This window comes from Oncorhynchus keta, chromosome 7 (genome assembly GCF_023373465.1).
Source record: "Oncorhynchus keta strain PuntledgeMale-10-30-2019 chromosome 7, Oket_V2, whole genome shotgun sequence".
In the NCBI taxonomy this organism is placed as follows: Eukaryota; Metazoa; Chordata; class Actinopteri; order Salmoniformes; family Salmonidae; genus Oncorhynchus; species Oncorhynchus keta.
Genome location: NC_068427.1, coordinates 28,819,125 through 28,836,494, shown reverse-complemented (window position 1 = coordinate 28,836,494; position 17,370 = coordinate 28,819,125). Strand labels below are relative to the sequence as shown.

Sequence of the window (17,370 nt, the reverse complement as noted above, 5' to 3'; positions counted from 1 at the left end):
CTCCAATACACCAATGAAGACCTCCAGTAAATACAGCCATGTTCAACCAGATACCCTTCTCATCATCTGATGGAATAGTACCTGTAAACAATGCCTCCTAGAAGAACATGCCATCCATAGAATGAAACAGTCAGTAATAAAAAGACATCTAACCACCAGTACTGTTCACCTTTATTTGCAAATAAATATCAGTTTTAAACTGCCTCTTACAGTGTGCAAGATCTACCACGTCTCTTTGAAAATGATAGAAAAATAAAATACTAGAATTATAAGTATACTTGTACTTTGTACAAAAGAGCATTCCCTTTGCTCAGCAGTAAGACATGCTAAACAGCCTGATCTGGTTTCTCCTTCCAGGAGGAGCCAAGTGTATCCTCCCTCTGAGAGGTCTGTCTGTGAACACCTGCTGGACATGTGAGCTCCAGCCCGGTAGAAGTTGCCTCAAAACACAGATCTAGGATCAGCATAGCCTACCTCCATCCTTACCTCAACAATTAGTGGGTAAAATTGTAAACTGACCTTCGTTCAGTTTCCAGGGGCAACTTCCTTCTACTCCGTACAGGCTCCTAAGGTACACTCCTGCTCCTGAACATACTGTATACTGTAGATGTGTGTGTGACCGACTGGGTTTGAACCCAAATCGTCTGTGCTCCACAAGACTGTGTTAGCCTGCTGAGTTAAAGCCTAAGCATTTGCTTCGGGGAGCTAATGAAAGACTTCAGGTTTCAGGCAGAGTTTGGGGTGGTTCACCTATGCTACCTGTGGATCTGGAGAGGTTTATGGGATATTATAATGCTGTTGAGGGCCATATAGAGACAAAGAGATGTTGTATATATATGTGACTTTGGTGTTGCTGTCTCTCTGTGCGTCTGTCACCGAGCAGAACATACCTCTATCTGTCTCAAGCATGGCATACATGTGAGTCTTGACAGCAAACACATATCATGACACCAATCACTGTATGCCAAACAGCCTTGGTTTCCATTCCTACTATATACATTGTTTTCCAACAGTTGTCATAAGTCTTTAGCATTGCACAATTGGCCTGTAGAGCTAGCATGTTAGCGTGTAACAGAGTCTGTTGAGGTTTGCTAACAATCTGCTCTCAATGTCTATAGGTCCATAAGAGACTATCATTTATTTATTTCTCTTATCGTAGTTACTGAGACGACTGCATATATTGCTCATTTAGATAAAATGCTAAATAAATAAAGATAGTATCCAGATTTACTAGGGCGCTCACATACAAGACTGCACAGATATAAATATTATTTTAGGATTATAATGGATAAATTATTCTATACACTTAAAACATTCAGAAATACTCCGCACTTCCAAAGCGGACTCTTCGTCTTCTTCAAGTATTAGCATACCCAGATACTCTGGAGAGGTTAAAAAACGGAACGAGAATGCCTTATGATTACGCTTACTTATCAAACTCCAAAATAATTCATATCATATTAATTAAGGACAATCCTTTTGATTGCTCGTCTGTTAGCAGCTACATCATGGTCACAAAAACATGTAGTAGATCAAATCTACAGCTCTACCGTATAATAAGTACTGATGCTGCAACAAGGCATACATTCCCCAGGGGCAGCCAGTACAGTGTGATTCTCAGAGTCCTGTCCCTGTCTGTATTGGCCTGTCTCTGGCTGAAGCAGGTTCAGGTGTACAAAACAGTCTGGCTTTATGGAGTTTCTGCATCAAGGTCCAAGTGTGTGGTAGTCTGAGTATGAGAGGCCCCCGGGCTGAGATGGTCCGTCTGTACGCCTGTCTGAGGCACAGGTTGTGGCTGTCTGTCTGTCTCTCTCTCTCTCTGTCCGTCTGTTTTAAGGTCTCATACATGGAAGCCATTCTCGTGTAATAGCTGCAGTCGGAGGGTCTGAATGCTGCTGACGATCCTCCTCTGGTGGCCAATCAACACCACTCCGATCCTCCGCACGTCTCTAGGGGGATAGGGAAGATACGCACGCACGCACGCACGCACGCACGCACGCACACACACACACACACACACACAAGGTTAGGGGAAATTGTTGGGTTAACTTAAGGTATTGGAAGGATAAGGTGGGCAGGCAGTGCAACCGTAACGTTTACCGTAATTGCTGGACTATTAAGCGCACCTGAATATAAACCGCACCCACTGAATTATAAAAAAATATGTATTTTGTACATAAATAAGCCGCACATGTCTATAAGCCGCAGGTGCCTACCGGTACATTGAAACAACTGAACTTTACACAGCCTTTAAACGAAACACGGCTTGTAACAAAAATAAATAGGCTTTAACGAAACACGGCTTGTAACAAAAATAAATAGGCTTTAACGAAACACGGCTTGTAACAAAAATTAAAACAGTAGCCGACCAAGAAAGTCATTGGTCACTATCTTCCTCCTCCTGTGCACTGAAACCACTGAAGTCATCTCCTTCGGTGTCGGAGTTGAATAGCCTCAGAATTGCTTCATCCGATGTTGGATCGTTTTCATTGTCGCTCTCGTCACTTTCATCCGGAGGCAAATACCCCTCTGAGCTCATGCTGCCCTCTTCAACACGCAGCAGTCCAGCCTTTAGAAACCCGTTGATGATAGTGGATTTTTTGACAATGCTCCACGCTGTCAGGACCCACTGGCAGACTTGACCCGGCCCGTTTTAGTGAAGGATTTCTCCCCACTTGTCATCCAAGCCTCCCACTGAACACGGAGCGCCACCTTAAATGCAGGACTTACACTGATGTTGAGTGGCTGCAAATACTTTGCGCCATCTGCTTTTCTTCCCTCTGAAAGGTTTGTTGTCTTTTTGCACTGAGTCAGTTCCTCACGCTGCTGTTTACAAAGTCTTATCATCGACTCATTAAGGCCAAGCTCCCGTGCAGCAGCTCGATTTCCTTTTCCAACAGCCAGATCGATCGCCTTCAACTTGAAAGCTGCATCATATGCATTTCTCCGTGTCTTTGCCATGACGAGGGTGACAAAATTACTACCGTAATCAGAATGATGGGAAGTTTGAGCGCGCTCGATTTACGTCACATTATGTGGCGGTGCTCAGTTTTTTGGCGGCGGCATGAATCTTGCGAAAGCGGGAAAAATCCATAAATTAGCCGCGTCATTGTATAAACCGTGAGGTTCAAAGTGTGGGAATAAAGTAGCGGCTTATAGTCCGGAAATTACGGTAGTTAAAGTTAGAGTAACATTAAAGTAATGTTTAGTTAAAGTTAGAGTAACATTAGAGTAATGTTTGAAGTAGGGAACAGTCCCTCCACTCACTCAATACTCATCTGTGCCACAGAGTCCAGTGTGCTGAATCCTGCTGCCACAAAGCTACTCTTGTATTGGCTCATCTTGATGGAATCCAACCAATCCCCGATGGAGATGAACATGTGGTAGTCCACCACCTCTCCTGGGGACTCTGCTAGACTGACAGATGGATCAAACAAAAGAGAATATAATAAGAACTAAAAACGTTTCACTTGCGGGTGAATTCAGAATGTCTGTTAAATGAAATGAATGTGATGTACCCCTGTATATCTTCCACCAGGGCCAGCAGGCTGCTGGGGTTCCTGATCAGCTTGTCCAGGAAGGAGACCACATCAGTGAACTTGGGCCTCTGGCTCCTCTCCTTCTGCCAGCAGTGCAGCATCAGCTGGTGTAGAACCACGGGGCAGCCCATAGGAGCAGGGAGACGGTAGCCCTCCTCTATGGACAGGATCACCTGGGGTGGATGAAGGGAGAGAGTCAGCACGCACACACTTCTCGCTCATGTCATTGAGGCATTTCAGGAAGTGTGTACTATGCAAGTATTACTACAGTATATCAGAGCTACTGTAAGCATGCCTTCAGGTTGTGTTAGGGGGGCTGTGTAAATATAACAGCCTGTTCATCTGGCCGGAAGCCTTGATGTCCTCTCTGAGCCCTGACGGGTGGTAGGATGGGGCGGAGGGGTGAGGAGGCAGAGGCAGCAACAGTCAGGGATTGGCGAGGGCGTTTGTCTTGGAAAGCACTTCTAAGCAATTCCCCAGCATCACAATCCCCATGAGGCCAGGGGCTGTGTGTGTGCTGGTGTGCGCTGTGAATAGCTGAGGGGGATTACCAAAGAGCTTTCACACTCCACAGGGTGACGGGATGAATCCCCTTCATCCCTCTGACGATTGACCTGAGACCGTGAGGTCAGTCAGCCAGGGTCTGACTCCACAACTTTTAAACCCCTCCGTTGGCCAGTCTCTCTCCCCCCCCCCTCTCTCCCACCAGTGGAATCTCAAAGCTTTAGATATTATACAGTATGGACACTCATAAGAATGGTGTTTCACGATACCCAATCCCCATTAAGACTCTCAGGTTAACTCCATAGAGAAGACATCATCCACAACTCACATCCTGATTGGACATCTCCCAGTAAGGCCGCTCCCCGTAGGACATCACTTCCCACATGACGATACCGTAACTCCAGGCATCGCTGGCTGATGAGAACTTCCTGTAGGAGATGGCCTCTGGAGCTGTCCACCTGATAGGATCCACTCACACACACACACACACACACACACACACACACACACACACACACACACACACACACACACACACACACACACACACACACACACACACACACACACACACACACACACACACACACACACACACACACACACACACACACACACACACACACACACACCAGGTTCTGATAGGGATCTTACCTCCCTGTTCTCACACACACACACACACACACACACACACAAAGAAACACTGCTTTAACAGCAGAACTACACACACACACACACACACACACACACACACACACCAGACCAGGCAGTTAACCCACTGTTCCTAGGCTGTCATTGAAAATAAGAATTTGTTCTTAACTGACTTGCCAAGTTAAATAAAGGTAAAACATTTTTTTTTTTAAAAGACCAAAGTTCTGTCGAGCGGAAAATAGTTTACCGATGCCCCCAAAAGCAAAATATCCTTTCTGTTCTCTCTTCCCCGTTTTCTGCCAGAATACACCCCTTCCCCTCAGAGTGACCCTGAGAATAGAGGTCACTAGGAGGGCATGCAGACTCAGAGAACTGTGTGTTTTTGGAAAAGACAGACTATACAGAACATAAATAGAACAAGTTGATCGAGTGGAAAGAAAGATGAGTGAAAGCTATTGAAAGCACAGATAAGGTCAGGGGAAGATCATAGTTACCGTGGTGGTGTAAGCTGCCTCGGGGTCGTCCTCCAGGACTCTGGACAGGCCGAAGTCAGACACCTTACACACCAGGTTGCTGTTCACCAGGATATTACGAGCGGCCAGGTCCCTGTGGACGTAACCCATGTCAGACAGGTACCTCACGCCTGACGCGATGCCACGCAGCATGCCCACCAACTGGATCACTGTGAAGTGACCGTCGTGCTTCTAATGGAGAGAGGGACACAAGAGAGCGAGATTTTCATTATGTCTTTCTGTTCTTTTATAATTGAAAATCAATAAACAAATGGTACTTGCTTCTCACCCTCAGGAAAGAGTCCAGAGATCCATTTTCCATGTACTCCACCACAATCATCACAGGTCTGCCTGAAATCACAGCACACAGCACCACCAGGTCAGTCAGACCGGTTAGAGATGTGACTGGAATAAGAACCTGCCCACACCCAGCTCTCCAGTGTCTGAGCAGGAGAACCTTCCTCTACAGTAATGCTACTAACCAAGCAGCAGTCATCTCTTGCATACTGTCTGTGTATCATCATTGTGTCAATATTTGCTACAGAAAGTAACCAAGAGGAACAAATTAACACTGGCTCAGGTTTCCCTGTGTTTCATTAATCCCTGTTTGCTGAAGGACTCAGAGTGGAGTTACTCTCTGTATGATGGTTAATAGAAGATTAGACCGGGGGTTAGAATAGATACTTTATTCTAGATGTATGTGTTTAATGGACATTTGTCCCAACCCCTCCAGACCCTCAAACATTGAGAGGCTCAGGGTCAGCAATGGTACAGCACCATTGGAGCAGGTTGTGGTTTAACCTTGCTCAAGGGTTGGTACTCTCTCTAGCATCTAGGCCACCTGCTGCCCACATTTGCATCTGCACACTGTTTCCCAGTCAGAGTCTATGAGCCTGGGGAGGGATTAGCATTAGCCTTTAGCATCAACATGCTGTTTCCTGTTAGAGTCCATGGGCCTGGGGAGGGATTAGCGTTAGCCTTTAGCATTAGCATGCTGTTTCCCTGTGAGAGTCTATGGGCCTGGGGAGAGTGGACCATAATCCACCACTGGATTAATTAACATCCTGTTTGATTAACAGCCTGTTCTAATTATTGGCCACTGTTATTGCTCTTTAGTCACACCAGGGAGGAGAGGTAGACAGGCGGGAGGTCAAGGGAGTAGGAGATGAGGAGCCACGGTAAAGGCAGAGAGAGAAGAGAGAGGAGGGGCCCGGGAGGGAGAGGGAGTCAGGACAGCAGAGAGGAGGCCGGGGTGAGGACAAAGGGGTATTTATCGGCTGTCTCCCCCTGCCTCCCATGGGGCACCCATCTCCTCTCTGTGATCTCCCAGTGGGTGAGTGTGCTGCTGAGTGCACTAATTACAGGATTACACACAACAGAGAGACAGAGACAGCTCTGGACAGCTTAATATATTATAATAATATGCATTAAAGACAGGTCTTTCATTAGAAAACATACAGCCAAATCATACAGTGATCCATAAAACTACACATTTAACCAACGCACGTTTTTCACTGTTTCAGAGCCCATTGATTTATGTTATGTTTCTTGTCTGTTGTGTTGTCCATCCATTGACACAGAATGAGTGGCTCCATGGTAATGCATGAAAGGGAACACTAAAGGAAACCCCACTGTTCAAACTCATCAGACATTTCACAGCTCCTGATTCACACAGACTACAGCTGATCGGTTCTGTCGATCGCACGTTTAGCTTTGCTAAAGTGACATTCTGTTTACTCCTCACAGTATCCTGTTAATTGGGGTAATTGGCTCAACAGTCTGGCAGTAAGGACAGGCCCGCTGTGAGGCTATGATATCAGAATATACAATCCGAGATGTGAAAAGAAACAGGACGGGAGGTTGAAAAGTGTGACCCTGACACGGCTGAATTAGAAGCAGGCCTCAGTCAGGGGTCGTTGTCATGATTACTTGGTTTCCTGTAAATTTACTATTTCAATTGTATCACACTTTTTGGAGGACTGAGTTTCAGTTAACTAATGGCTATTTGATGAATTCTTCAAGACATGGATCAGTTTCCGTGAAGTGAAATAACGTTGGCGCTGACAACCCTGGCCTGCTGTTCGGCTATAGTGAGAGAGGTAGGGGGGGCAGGTCAGGACACTCAGTATCTGGCTCACACATAAGGCCAGTGATTTCTTCAGCTAGCCAGGCCTGAATGGGGGCTCTGTGAGGCAGTCAGTCAGTCAGTAAGTCAGCCAGCCAGCCAGCCAGCCAGCCAGCCAGCCAGCGAGAGAGAGAGAGAGAGAGAGAGAGAGAGAGAGAGAGAGTGAAGCGGTGGTGAATGGGGGGCTGAAGATATAGAGCAGCTGGCTGGGCTGGCAGCAGAGAACAGTGATCAGAGGCTGTCTGTCCATGGTGCTGACCAGATTACACTTCTCTCTATATCAGCTCTGAGCTTCAGAGAGGACCAGGCCTGAGTTCTCCATGTAAACCTCTCTCTATCTCTACCTCTCTCTCTTCCTCTCTCAATTCAATTCAAGGGGCTTTATTGCCATGGGAAACACATGTAAACATTGCCAAAGCAAGTGAAGTAGATAATATACAAAAGTGAAATAAACAATAAAAATGAACAGTAAACATTACACTCACAGACGTTCCAAAAGAATAAAGACTAATTGTTTTTTGGTAGGTTTCCAAACTACATTCCTTCCATCTTTAGCATTTCTTAATATTGTGTAGTTCCTTCGGCTTTGATGCCTCGTGATTGAGTATTGCTCTGCTCAAGTAGACTGTGATTTTGCTGTGGTCTGATAGGGGTGTCAGTGGGCTGTCTGTCAATGCTCTGAGAGACTCAGGGTTGAGGTCAGTGATAAAATAGTCTACAGTACTACTGCCAAGCTATAGGTGTACCTACCATAGGAGTCCGCTCGAAGCCTACCATTGACTATGTACATACCCAGCGTGTGACAGAGCTGCAGGAGTTGTGACCTGTTTTTGATGGTTATGTTGTCATAGGTGTGCCTAGGATGGCATATGGGTTAGGGAATGCCGTCACCTCCAGGTAGGTGTTTGTCCCCCTGTGTGCTGAGGGTGTCGGGTTCTTGTCCAGTTCTGGCATTTAGGTTGACACAGACTAGTACATGTCCCTGGGCCTAGAAATGATTGATTTCCCCCTCCAGGATGGAGAAGCTGTCTTCATTAAAGTATGGGGATTCTAGTGGGGGGGATATAGGTAACACATAGGAGGACATTTTTCTCTGTTAAGATCATTTCCTTTTGCATTTCTAGATAAATGTTAAATGTTCCTGTTTTTATTAATTTAATGGAGTTTGTTAGGTCTGCTCTATACCAAATTAGCATACCCCCTTAGTCCAGTCCCTGTTTCACACCTGGTAGTTTGGTGGATGGGACTACCAGCTCTCTGTAACCTAGAGGGCAACCAGTGGGTCCGTCTCCTCTATTCCAGGTTTCTTGTTGGATGACAATGTCTGTATTTCCAATTTCTTTGATGAGGTCCAGGTTCCTGCTCTTTAGGCCAAAGGCAGATGACCTCAGGCCTTGGATATTCCAGGATGAGATAGTGAAGGATTTGTGTTCCATAAAGTGTCCATTGCTGTTGGTCGTGTGGTTTGGCCTCAGAGTGGGATGTCCTTTAGAGTCCGGGTGAAGGTGGGCACTGCTGCCTTGTATAGGTGGACCTGGTGATAGAGGCTGTTCAAGTCCAGGGTGGTGTGGTGCGCCAGGAAAATATGTGGTTTTGAGGCACAGTCATGGGAAAAACTTGCGTTTACCCACTGTATGTTAGCAGGGTGGAAGTCTTTTTGTGGTAGCAGGGTGGAGATAACCACTTGTGCGTTGGGGAAAGTAGAACAAGCTTTTTCAATCATTCCGTTCAGTGTTGTGGCCACCCTTTCCTGCTGTGTTCTCAGGTCGTTTGTGCCTGTGTGTATTATTATGTGGCTGGGTGAACCTAGTTGGTCCTGAGACAGAAGGTCTAGGGAGCGCTGTGTGTTTGGACACCAGAGTTTAGACACACTGTATACTTCTTGTATATATTTCCCATTTGAGTCCATAAGGAGAACAATCTGTGTCTTGTGTATGTCCTCAGTCGATGTGGGGAGGTTGTCAGGAAGGCTATCAGGGTGGCTGACAGGGGGGGAGATGCCCCCTGCTCAGAGGGGGTGAGATGCCCATGGGCTTGGGGTTCTTCATTTGTCTGTTCTGCTGTGATGTGAATGCTATGGTCAGGGTCTGGTGTGGACTGTTGTGCTGTGCTGTCGAGACTTTTGGCGGGAGCTGAGGTGGGCTGTTCTGCTGGCTTCTCTGCGGGGGTGGCCACCTCTCTAGTGGGTTGTTCTCTGTCACACGCCATCCCCCTCACCCTCTCCTCCAGCAGTCTGATCCTCTCCTCTAGTGCTCTGCTATTCTCCTGCTCTTGCTTTTACTATTGTTGAAGTTGTCTCACCACAGTCCAGAGTGCAGATAGGTCTCTCACCACCTCCATCTCTCCGGGTCTGGTTAAGGGGGTGTTGTTGTGCTGGACTGTTGTCTGGGTCTGTGCTGACTGGAGTGTAAACCCCTGCTGTTTCAGCTCCACCTGTCTTACCTCCAGCTGGGGGAATGTATCCTTCAATGAGGGGGTAGTACTCTGTGCTGGGAGGTTGACTTTCCGCTTGGGGTTGCTCATCTGTTGGGTTATGTATTGAAGAGGTCTGGTCTGACCTGCTCAAGGGAGAGCTTCTCCTGTTGGGCTAATTCTTTGATTAGGTGAAACAGAGGAGTAGTGTGTTAATGTAGCACTGTGCCATGCCAGGGGATGGTTTGTGTTAATATAGCTCCATGCCAGGGGATGGTCTCTGTGGAAGATGAGGTTGCTGATGTTCCCATTTTTATAATAGTCAGCAAAAAGTGTCTCTTGATTTTCCTAAAGGAACTTCATTTTGTGATCTTTTCTTGCCTTATTATTCTTTACATACACAGGGTACTGTATTTTAATTGCCTCTGAACAGCGGGAGGCAGCTTCTAAGGCCTCTCCATTTGGTTGGAGTAGACTGTGCGACTCTCCTGCCACTGATGGGCTAAAGGGCTTTGACACCTCTCACTTGACACGTCAGTGCTAATTGAAGTTGTATCTAGTTTGGCAGCCTTCATTTAGCATTCAGTCCTTATGAAGTAATGTCATGTATTTTTCTTCTTGGCTTTTGGAAATAAAATATAGCTTCAGACTAAACATTACTCACTCAGTTCCAGGTTGGATGGTGTTTTCAGGTTTCTGTTGTTTGCCAGAGCATTTGCTGTATAGCGTTGGAATAATAATCTTTGGTAGTTGTAAGCCTTCCAGGTGATTCTGTAATTCTGTCCAAAATCAGGTTGTAGGTTTTGAGTTTTGATTTGGAGTTATGTTGTAGAGGGTAGCATCCTGTATATGTTCCTGACAAAAAAAATCCAAGTTTATCTAACTCTTAATGTATATATTTTTAAGAACATTCTGAAAAATGCAGGAGCTCATCTGATCATGACCTCTCTCTCTCTCTACGTCTTCTGTCTAGCTTCTCTTTTTCTCTCCTCTCTACTACCTCTCTCTTCGTATCTCCTCTCTACCCATCTCCTCGTATCTCCTCTCTCTTCCTATCTCCTCTCTACCTCTCTCTTCCTATCTCCTCTCTACCTCTCTCTTCCTATCTCCTCTCTACCTCTCTTCCTATCTCCTATCTACCTCTCTCTTCCTATCTCCTATCTACCTCTCTCTTCCTATCTCCTCTCTACCTCTCTCTTCCTATCTCCTATCTACTTCTCTCTCTTCCTCTCTACCTCTCTTTTCCTATCTCCTATCTACTTCTCTCTCTTCCTCTCTCCATCTCTCTGTATCTGTAGAGCCAATCCAGAGGAACTACTAAGAGTATAAAGTAGTGGTGAGTGAGGAACATTACCTTGTGTTTCTGTTCAGGTAAGATAGTCACACCCTGATACCTCTCCTTTAATTAGACTCTGGAGTGGAGGAGGGGAAACAACATATGGAGACAGACTGAAGGAGACAGAGAGAGAGAGGGAGAGGGAGAGAGAAGAGTGTCTGACAGTGAAGAGAGAGATCAGAGGGAAAGAACGATGGAGAAAGTGACAGTGTGGCGTACACAGGTGTCTCTACAGAACAGTGGACTAGACGAGCGTGGAATGGCTGCTACACATTGTGCTGTAGCGTGTGCTTGTGTGTGTGTGGCATATGCAGCTATGTGGAATGGCTGGTTGTAATGACTCATTAACGGTGTTAGAGGCAGCTGTCCCAGATAAACACACACTTTCTGCGGTCTGTCTGTCCATGTAAACTCCTAAAAACACAATCAACTACAATTCCCATGATCCTCCTTACTTCTGGTGACCACGCCCTCCAGCCTAATGATGTTGGGGTCATCGAACTGTCCCATGATGCTGGCCTCTCGGAGGAAGTCCCGCCTCTGGCGCTCCACGTAGCCGCCTTTCAGCGTCTTTATCGCCACAGCGATTTCCCTCTTCCCCAGTGTCCGCAGACGACCGCTACACACCTCCCCGAACTCACCTGGAATACGCGCACGACACACACACACACACACACACACACACACACACACACACACACACACACACACACACACACACACACACACACACACACACACACACACACACACACACACACACACACACACACACACACACACACACACACTATCAAACCACTGGAGGGCAGTGTTGCAGTACAGAGACAACTCCACAACACTTTTAACTCTGAATTATTCAACTCTCTAAAATGTCTCTTTGCTCCTTCTGAACTATCAGCCTACAATCAATCCATAGTCTCTCCTCTGCTCTCTAAAGCTCTAACAACTTCCATATCCCCCACTGTGTGTGTGTGTGTGTTAGATTGTTATACTGAGCAGAGAGAATGTAGTCTTAAATCAAGTGCTGCGAGGGGAAGCACAGGCCCCCCACTGTATAGAAGATATAATTAACTTCCTTTCTTTAAAATGAAAACAGATTGCTTCATATGGCTCATTATGGCATATTACACCCAGATGCCAGATCTTCTCACATCCACTACGGTATATATATAGAGCATACTGTGCAAATCTAAAGGAGCTTCTGTAATGAGTACTGAATATATATATATTGTTGCCAAAATGTACCTTGTTCTTTCCATGCCAATGAAGCTTGACGAATTGAATGGATAATTGAGGATAGAGTACCCACCTGCTCCGATGACTCTTTCTATGCGGATCCGGGTTGGGTCAATCTCTTTGGCAAACTCATGGACAGCCTGAGTAGGATCCTCATAGGTGTCCGGATCTACATAGGTCTTTACCCCTGGGTACGGGAGGGCTGAGAAGAGAGGAGAGACTGGGTTCTGCCTTTGGTAACTTTGCTACCTGCTGTTTTATGCCTCGTCTTTGTTAATAACCTCTAGTCTCCATCTCCAAACAGAACAATCAATGGTCATGCAAAACAGAGCTCCAGCATCAGCCTGAAGACACAATCAACCTCAAACATCCACTTCTGGATGAAACACAACTCTGAAGGTCGGAGCGATAAGTCAATATATCAGTGGAGAGAGAGGAGAAATACACAGGAAAGAACAGAGAAAGAGGAGGAGAGAAGGAGGATGAGAAGAGAGAGTGTCCTCTCTGTCCTCCACTGATGAGGACAAGGATAGCTCTGAAACACAGAGACAGTCTGTATGGAGTCAAGCCTATCTGTTGTCCGAGAGAGAGAGGGGACAGACACACAGGGCAGTAAGAGGCCCTGTCAGCTGGACTCTCTCTCTCAGAACTCATCTTGCTGTCTGTCTGTCTGTTCCTCTACCACTGCCCCCTTCCTATATCCTATCTCCTTCTGAGTCATTTCCCTCTGTTCCTTTCTCCCCTTCTCGCTCATCTCAGAGATAAAACACAGTGGATGTGGGGAAAAAGAGAGACAGAGAGAAACACAGAGAGAGGTAGAGGAGAGACAGAGCTATAACTAGATTCAGTCAAAAGGTAAGACACAGATGACTTGAAATGGATTCTGAAGAGGAAGCGAGCAGGAGAGGATGGAGGGGGAGAGAGCTGGAGAGAGAGTGAAGGAGGGAGGGAGCGAGCAGGAGAGGATGGAGGGGGAGAGAGATGAGAGAGAGTGAAGGAGGGAGGGAGCGAGCAGGAGAGGATGGAGGGGGAGAGAGATGGAGAGAGAGCGAAGGAGGGAGGGAGCGAGCAGGAGAGGATGGAGGGGGAGAGAGATGGAGAGAGAGCGAAGGAGGGAGGAAGCGAGCAGGAGAGCATGGAGGGGGAGAGAGATGGAGAGAGAGTGAAGGAGGGAGGGAGCGAGCAGGAGAGGATGGAGGGGGAGAGAGATGGAGAGAGAGCGAAGGAGGGAGGAAGCGAGCAGGAGAGGATGGAGGGGGTGAGAGATGGAGAGAGAGTGAAGGAGGGAGGGAGCGAGCAGGAGAGGATGGAGGGGGAGAGAGATGGAGAGAGAGCGAAGGAGGAAGGGAGCGAGCAGGAGAGGATGGAGGGGGAGAGAGATGGAGAGAGAGCGAAGGAGGGAGGGAGCGAGCAGGAGAGGATGGAGGGGGAGAGAGATGGAGAGAGAGCGAAGGAGGGAGGAAGCGAGCAGGAGAGGATGGAGGGGGAGAGAGATGGAGAGAGAGCGAAGGAGGGAGGGAGCGTGGGAGGTGGGGGTGTTTCAGAACGTTTTGTTCTGTGGATTTGTTTAAAGTTGGCAATGTATCACTGACATCCCTCCCCTCCCTCTCCCCCTCTGTCTGTGTTGTAAAACTGAGAGAGGGTGTTACCAATCTCTTAAAGTCTGCTACGGCCAGGGGTTAGGGACACACTTCATCCACATTTACATCTAAACTAATGGAGGCTTGAGAATGGCAGACATGGTTAGAATTGATTGTATGCAAATTGTCCACACACTGTTTCTTTCCAGGATAGTTCTCTTTAGCATGAAATGGACAGAGAAGCTCAATATGGTACAGTGTTACTGTGGGAATTTTATTTTTAAGCTTTAAGTCTCGCCACAGTTTAGCCATTTATCTTTCAACAAAACACTCAAAGGAGGCGGAAATAATCAAATGAAATGCGTCTGTTCACCTGAATTGGTCAAATTGGGTGTGAAGTGATGTGAGTCAGAAAGAGAGAGGCAGAGAGAAAGACGAGTAGAGAAGGAGAGTAGAAACAGAAGTCCTACCATGTCCGTTCTGATAGTTGGTCCTCCTCTTGTCGTCTGAGCTCATCTTGGATTTGATGTACCACTGACACCTGGGAGACACAATGACACGTTGTCCTTTACAACAAGGAACACCAGATGCTGAAGGAGTTCAACTTGTCCAGAGAGATGAACTACTAAACCAAACAGAGTGTTGTATCTAGTGGTCTTGTTGGAGAACATTTTCTCTGAGAAACTTGGATCAACACATTTCTATTTGCACTTTCACCAGAGCAGTCATGTGTAACATGGAATGTGTTTGGGTGTGTGTGACTTTTAAATGTGTTTGCGTGTGTGTGTGTGAGAGACTTGGAATGTGTTCGGGTGTTTATGTGTGTACACTTGGAATGTGTTTGTGTGACTTTGGATGTGTTTGGGTGTGTGTTTGATTGATCACTGCTCCTCATACACTCACTCTCACCACACACTTAGACACTGCTCTCTAGAAGAGCCCATCCTCTCACACACACACACACACACACACACACACACACACACACACACACACACACACACACACACACACACACACACACACACACACACACACACACACACACACACACACACACACACACACACACACACACTGTGTGGAGAGGATCACAGGTTCACACTCCAGCCAGTCAACTTCATTAGCTTTATCATGCTGGAGGAACAGGAAGTAATTAACATCTCGTCTACAGATCTACAGGAGAGAGAGACAGGGAGGGGGAGAGACAGGGAGAGAGAGAGACAGGAAGGGGGAGAGACAGGGAGAGAGAGAGACAGGGAGGGGGAGAGACAGGGAGAGAGAGACAGGGAGGGGGAGTGACAGGGAGAGAGAGAGACAGGGAGGGGGAGAGACAGGGAGAGAGAGAGACAGGGAGGGGGAGAGAGGGAGAGAGAGAGAGACAGGGAGGGGGAGAGACAGGGAGAGAGAGAGGTACGGTTGATCTATAGTGGTGATTAGATAATTAAGTAGACTATTAACAGACACAGAGGGTGTAGCTGTGGCTGCCATGCCCCTAGGCAGGCTGGGAGAGGAGGATGGGGGAGGGAGAGAAAGTGATAGAGACAGAAGAGGTGAGTTAGTGCTGGCACCAGTCTGATAACTACATAAAAGAGCGAGAGAAACAGAGAGTAAGAGAGGGAGGTTACAGCCCCCTCCATGAGCCATTTCACATGTAATAATCATATCAGCACAAATATACACAGACACACAGACACACACATACAGACAGACACAGACACACATACAGACACACGCAGACACACATACAGACACACAGACACACATACAGACAGACACAGACACATAGACAGACACACAGAGGTATGTGTGTGGTATATTTAGTCCAACAGGATGGCTTAGTTCAGAGGCGAGCTTAGAATAGGAGAGGAGAAGAGAGAATCAGGGGCTAGGTTAGACAGTTTTGAGGAGAAGAGAGGAGGGACAGAAAGGAGGACAGAGAGGGGGACAGTGATTGCAGTCTTTAGAAATAGACAGGGGTCTTGGCTGAAAAGTGAAAGTTCTCCATTGTCCACAACTTTGACATTAAGAAGGTTTAAATGATGCTGATTGGATTTAGACAGAGGGCAAAGCAATCAGAGCACTCATTACTGAGAGAGGAGGGGTCAGTGTGGGAGTACAGAAGCCTGAGTGTTAGTGTGTGTGTGTGTGTGTGTGTGTGTGTGTGTGTGTGTGTGTGTGTGTGTGCGCGTGTGTGTTTGTGAGTGACCATGGTTTCTCCATAGAGGCAAGCCCAACCAGATCCAGATTGCCAGATCAGAGGGACTATCAAAGTGCTGGATATCTGTGGGTTGCCAGGTTGGGATCCTGCTGTGAGGTCTGAGGCCTGGACATTGACAGAGAAGAAATCACAGCAGAGATAGAGGAGGGGAGGAGAGGGGGAGAAGAGGAGGGGAGAAGAGAGGAGAGAAGAGGAGGAAAGAAGAGAAGAGGAGGAAGAAGAGTGGAGACGAGATGAGTAAGAGACAAGATTTGTATTTATTTGATTTCACCTTTATTTAACCAGGTAGGCCAGTTGAGAACACCTTTATTTAACCAGGTAGGCCAGGTGAGAACACCTTTATTTAACCAGGTAGGCCAGTTGAGAACACCTTTATTTAACCAGGTAGGCCAGTTGAGAACAAGTTCTCATTTACAACTGTGACCTGGCCAAGATAAAGCAGTGCGACAAAAACAACAACACAGAGTTACACATGGGATAAACAAATGTACAGTCAATAACACAATAGAAAAATCTGTTTTCTGTGTGTGCAAATTAAGTAAGGAGGTAAGGCAATAAATAGGCCATAGTGGCGAAGTAATTACAATTTAGCAATTAAACACTGGAGTGATAGATGAGGATGTGCAAGTAGAAATACTGGTGTGCAAAAGAGCAGAAAAACAAAAACAAATATGGGATGAGGTAGGTAGTTGTTTGGATGGGCTATTTACAGATGGGCTGTGAACAGCTGCAGCGATCGGTAAGTTGCTCTGACAGCTGATGCTTAAAGTTAGTGAGGGAGATATAAGTCTCCAACTTCAGTGATTTTTTGCAATTCGATCCAGTCATTGGCAGCAGAGAACTGGAAGGAAAGGCGGCCAAAGTAGGTGTTGGCTTTGGGGATGACCAGTAAAATATACCTGCTGTAGTGCGTGCTATGGGTGGGTGTTGCTATGGTGACCAGTGAGCTGAGATAAGGCAGAGCTTTACCTAGCGAAAAAGTATAAACTTTTTTCAGAACCCTGTCTTTCAAAGATCATTTGTAAAAATCCAAATAACTTCACAGATCTTCATTGTAAAGGGTTTAAACACTGTTCCCCATGCTTGTTCAATGATCCATAAACAATTAATGAACATGCACCTGTGGAACGGTCGATAAGACACTAACAGCTTAAGACAGTAGGCAATTAAGGTCACAGTTATGAAAACTTAGGACACTAAATAGGTCTTTCTACTGACTCTGAAAAACACCAAAAGAAAGATGCCCAGAGT

General features: G+C 46.5%; 1 protein-coding gene across 3 annotated transcripts in view; it reads right to left on the bottom strand.

The window, feature by feature from the left end:
* Positions 1 to 149: 149 nt before the first annotated feature.
* LOC118375979 (ephrin type-A receptor 3-like) overlaps positions 150 to 17,370 on the bottom strand; it is an 822,287-nt gene continuing 805,066 nt past the window's right edge. Inside the window, exons 15-18 of one of the 3 annotated variants that reach the window (XR_008139809.1) lie at positions 4,372 to 4,501; positions 3,519 to 3,712; positions 3,268 to 3,412; positions 150 to 1,949 (exon numbers count right to left, since the gene is read on the bottom strand). Coding sequence is in view for 1 of the 3 variants with exons in the window: in XM_052522429.1 (XP_052378389.1) it covers positions 1,841 to 1,949; positions 3,268 to 3,417; positions 3,519 to 3,712; positions 4,372 to 4,501 (583 nt within the window). In the remaining 2 variants the exon portion in view is untranslated. Of the gene's footprint in view, positions 1,950 to 3,267; positions 3,418 to 3,518; positions 3,713 to 4,371; positions 4,502 to 14,383; positions 14,440 to 16,107; positions 16,225 to 17,370 lie in introns of those variants that run through there. The other 2 variants (XM_052522429.1, XR_008139810.1) reach the window with 2 other exon arrangements.